General features: G+C 35.3%; 1 protein-coding gene across 1 annotated transcript; it reads left to right on the forward strand.

The window, feature by feature from the left end:
* Nucleotides 1–320: 320 nt before the first annotated feature.
* Nucleotides 321–4,422, forward strand: LOC110444765 (solute carrier family 22 member 15-like). The gene is made up of 6 exons (XM_021489125.1): nt 321–525; nt 1,212–1,424; nt 2,113–2,339; nt 3,326–3,507; nt 4,004–4,155; nt 4,302–4,422. The coding sequence occupies exons 1-6, from the start codon at nt 365–367 to the stop codon at nt 4,366–4,368; spliced, it is 1,002 nt and encodes a 333-aa protein (XP_021344800.1). The 5' UTR covers nt 321–364; the 3' UTR covers nt 4,369–4,422.
* The last annotated feature ends 451 nt before the right edge of the window (nt 4,423–4,873 follow it).

Genomic DNA, 4,873 nt, shown 5'->3' on the forward strand with positions numbered 1-4,873 from the left:
TTTTGATCATTTTATATTTTGTAACAAAGATACTCAATTGGTCATTCATTGAAATGTTGTAAACATCAAACTCCTTGTTCTATGATGAATACAACTTGAAGTTCACTCGTTGGGTGACTGATATTTCCACTGGTGTTTCAGCCAACTTTGTGACGCATTGATTGTAGTGCTGTAGAATTTTAAAATACAGATTATTGGAGCTTACTTTTTGAAAACACGGATATGATGTTGAAATATTTAAGAGTGGTGATCATAAATGCTTATGAACTTGGGAAAGTGTTGATGTTAGTCATTTAAATGTTCCTTATTTACGCAAACAAATATTTGTTTGTTACTTGAATTACTTTTCTATCCAGCATTGGAGATGGTTGGTCCTAGAAAGCGTGTACGAGCAGTGATGGTGAACGGGTTCTTCTTTGCTGGCGGAGAGGTGATGCTGGCCGCACTTGGGTATTGGTTACGGGATTGGCAATTCATTGAGCTGATCTGTGGCGGAACGGTAGTATTCTATCTGTCATATATCTGGTATGTATTCTCTATGTCCTTACCGTTACTAGTCTTATTTACTTTTTTCTCTCTAAATTGCTGTTGAATACATTTACACGAAGTTACGTTCAGGCTGAATAATGTATTGATCAGATCATGTGCTTTTTAAATCGTTTTGGTCTGTTCAATGGAAGCGTAGCAAAAAGCAAAATTTGAAGAAAATCACGGTTTACTTACCTACGATACGTTTCAATTCAAATACCCAATGAAGGCGAAGTTACTGACACCAGATGCACATAATAACAATCTACTGTTCTAAATGCTAAGTATGTTTTGAACACACATTACGTGTCATTGTATCCTTTGCTTGACAAAGGAAGCAGACGTCTGTGAAAGCTAGCAAAATAAGAGTTCAATACTGTTGTGTCCAAAAAAAATATCTTCTATCATTCATACAAAACTTATGAATCTTATCCCGGGCATTTGTAGCACTAACATACATTGTATTTATCATATGTAGGTACAATATATCTGTCATAGAAAACTTCTCATCAAAGGATATATCTATCCTTCGACAGCGTATTAAATATTGCACACTTTGTGTTAAGAACAATGTCCATGTTTTGGTACCGAAGTGCGTAATGTATAACAATGTTCATTGATTGGTAATGGGGAGGGACTTTGTAATACATCGTATTGAAAATGTCATCCTTTTTTTACTCCAGGTTGGTTCCGGAATCTCCAAGATGGCTTCTTAATAGTGGTCGTATAAAGGATGCAGAAAAAGTGCTAAAAAAAATAGCGGAGGGCAACAAAAAGACCGAGTGTTTTAAGCCAATACTAAATTATGAAGAAGACAAGAAACAAACAGGAAAAATCTGGCATATTTTTACCTCCAGAGTTTTGCTGACAAGGACTCTGATATTGTTCCTGAATTGGTAGATATTCATTTTATTGGCCTGTTTGTTTTGCCTCTGACAATATTTCATATTCAAACAATTTTCATTAGGAAAAGTAATTTCAACAAAAGCTGTAGTTTGAGATAAAAAATATAGTATTCCCACTAAGATCTCTTTAAGATTAAACTAAATGATAATTTACAAAAGATAAACAAAAATCGGTTCAAATTCTGTTAATTTATATTACATCCACTATTTTGCATCTGCATAGTTTAAAGAAATTATGTCATTTAAAAAGAACATGTTATGTATCAAACAAGAACCGCTGGTTTGCGACAGCTGCTGGTTGAAAAAGAACATACGGAACCCTAGCCTGGCGTGTGCTTTTTATATATTATTACTACCCTTTTTGACGTGTTCTGCTCACAAATAGTGAATTTAACTGAATTCATTGCTTTCTGTCCAAGACCAATTTCAGTCTAGCATACCCGTGATCTGTCTACGGTGCAATACTCCATATCCTCTACTAAATGTTGGTAATGGGAAAATAAACCGTTCACGAAAGTGGTCAAATCGACCGTCCATGACTCTCATTCATGGCAGTATACACACACATTAATTCTGTTCATTCAACATCCCTAAAAGAGGAAATACAACATTATGTATGTATTAATTAAATATCTCTTGATATATCTGCACGAGGGATGCCATTGCTTTTTATATACAGGTGTGTTATTTCGATGACGTTTTACGGATTGTCGATGAATGCTGGTAATATCGGTGGTGACTTTTATCTGAACTTCTTGTTACTTGGTTTGATGGATTTCCCGTCTACTGTACTGAATCTGTTGTTGCTGAACCGTGTGGGAAGGAAAAGACTGCACTGTACCTGTATGATCGTTGGAGGCGTGTCATGTCTGTCAACACTTTTTACTACCACCTACGGAGGCGAATGTAAGATAAGTCAAAAACAATTTATATACACTAATCTTTCCTCTGTACGTATGTCATCGATATACAAATATTTATACCAGTACTGAATTTATGACACTGACTGCATTATAATTCGAATAAAGAAATATCATATAGCATCACTGTTCTCCGTGTGGTGATATTTTTTGTATCCAATTTCTACGTAAACTGCAATACTAATCAGCTATCTCTTTTGGTATCTTTATACAAATCCAGTTGTATTAAGTTACTGTCGCGTCGATACTCAGATTCACATTTATTGTGCACGACCTGCAGTGAATAGTTTTACAAGCAAACTAGCATCGGAGATACATATTCATTAGAAAATAAATACGCACTAGTCTTAAGCTATTTTTACCGAACTTATCAAGGGAGATAATACTTTATACATATAATTATCTTCAATAGAGGCATTATTTGCTTTAACTTTTTAACTCTGACGATATAACATTACCATGCAAACCTATAATTTGCGTGGAAAAAAATCGTTCACTAGATCAAACGGTCTTCAACAACGGGACGTTTTATGAAATGGGGAGCTTCCGCCCGTGCGTCAACAGATAACTTACTTAAATAGAGTTCAATTTGAATGAAACTTGCTATGCATGTACATAATACAAAGGCTGAGGCTACGTTACTCTATCATACAGGGACAAAGGCTTAGCCTAAAGGTAAACAATGCATGCACATTCGTTATTAACATACTGCTATTTCAATGGTTTGAAATTTACAACGGGAGATAATTCCTGTGATAATCATTTATTTAAAGATAATAAATGAAATTGTATTCCTTCAGCTGAAGTTGGTAAAGTACAGTATGTTGTTTCTTCTCAAATTTCCATAATCTTGTTTTGATTTTATTGTAGTAATATTCATGCTTGCAACTGATTATCGCTTTCGATTTTGTCTTTGTATCGTTTCCCTTTGTCTTTAGTATATCAATATAAACCTTCGGTCTATTTCCCCAGCTCTACACACGTTGACCGTCATACTGGTGTTGATAGGAAAGCTAGGGGCAGGTTCTGCGTTTGGAAGTGTCTATATTATGACGTCAGAACTGTATCCCACTGTTGTACGCAATGCTGGAATGGGCGCCTGCTCCTGTTTTGCCCGTTTCGGATCTATGGTAGCTCCTTACGTCATATCAGCAGTGAGTATTTAGTTGGTTTGATAAGAATGACACCTTCTTTATCGATCTTGTGTACGAAAACATTTCAACAACAAAAAATTACCGTCCATTTAAATGTACCTTAGTTAGTTTGATAATTCCTCAAAGTAGTCGGTTTTATCAAGATGCAGCACGATACGTGTGGTGTATTGTAATTGTGCACATACCATCCCGGAGATTATTTTAAGTGTCAAGCGTTGATTAAACTTCTGTGGTTCCTATGTTGATAACATATTTAGATCGTTCTCATTGGTTTAAATGAATTATTGGTGTAACATTTATTATCGGTTATAGTAATGATGATTTGACGAAAATGATTATTTTTTTTCATATTTTAATACAAAGTTTACGATACATATCTGTTTTCCGCGAATACATAAAAGTGCTCGGACAAGACTATATTAGTTAACTATGATACCAATAAATTCGGTTAACATGCAACATAAGACTAGTCAATCACAATATGATTATGCTACAGGCCGCAGACATCGAAGGAACCATCGGCAAGTTACTTCCTTTGATTATATTTGGTTCAGCCTCCATTGCTGCTGGCTTGATAGCTCTCCTGCTTCCAGAAACACTTAATAAAGACTTGCCGGATACTATTGAAGAGGCGGAACTATTTGGAACGTAAGTGGCATACTCTTATCAAAATAATATCAATAGCATTTGTTGGATATTCAAGCGTGGCTATTACTTGCTTTGACATTCAAAACTACCTGTTAATTCATCTTTATACATTATTGAAAAATGCTATCTTTATTCGTGATTTTCAGACCAGAATATGATTCCATGAGAAAAGAAGCAAGTATCAATAAAGGTTTTTCAATGGAAATGAAATGATGCCGAAAAGGTGGGACTGCTGTGCTATAACAAGCCATCCAGGCCTTTAACGTGATACACTCATGTTCCTTTTAATTAAAACTTTAAAAAAAACCTGATCGTCTGTTTTCTCTTCTTCGCATGTAAATTAGGCACAAACAGTACATTTGCTTCAAAATACAAGTATAAATTCACAACTGGATTTAAGGTTGCCCGTACCACTGCCCAAAACTGTAAATAAGTATTGGAAACTGATTTTTCCGACATGATTATAGCTTTTATAAACCATTTATAAAATAAAGACCATACCTTGCGCGGCTTTTATGACAAATAATAAAGACGAAATAAGCGAAATATAGTCCACAATAGTGTTCTGAGTGGAAACAATCAGCGGTATATGTGCTGTAGAATTTAGTTGAGGCGGCACTATAAAAGATGCTGTTGGAAGCATGGTCCCACTACAAACAGAGCACAATACATTTCCAGCACACACGCAGGCATACACACATTGGGAGATATTAGCCAG

This window comes from Mizuhopecten yessoensis, unplaced genomic scaffold (genome assembly GCF_002113885.1).
Source record: "Mizuhopecten yessoensis strain PY_sf001 unplaced genomic scaffold, ASM211388v2 hete_36170288, whole genome shotgun sequence".
Taxonomy (NCBI): Eukaryota; Metazoa; Mollusca; class Bivalvia; order Pectinida; family Pectinidae; genus Mizuhopecten; species Mizuhopecten yessoensis.

Excerpts from the sequence above, each read along its gene's own strand:
- LOC110444765 (XM_021489125.1), top strand. The coding sequence starts at position 365 with ATGGTTGGTCCTAGAAAGCGTGTACGAGCAGTGATGGTGAACGGGTTC. Across the intron at positions 526-1,211 it reads TTCTATCTGTCATATATCTG|GTTGGTTCCGGAATCTCCAA; the intron begins GTATGTATTCTC and ends TTTTTACTCCAG. Across the intron at positions 2,340-3,325 it reads TACCACCTACGGAGGCGAAT|CTCTACACACGTTGACCGTC; the intron begins GTAAGATAAGTC and ends CTATTTCCCCAG.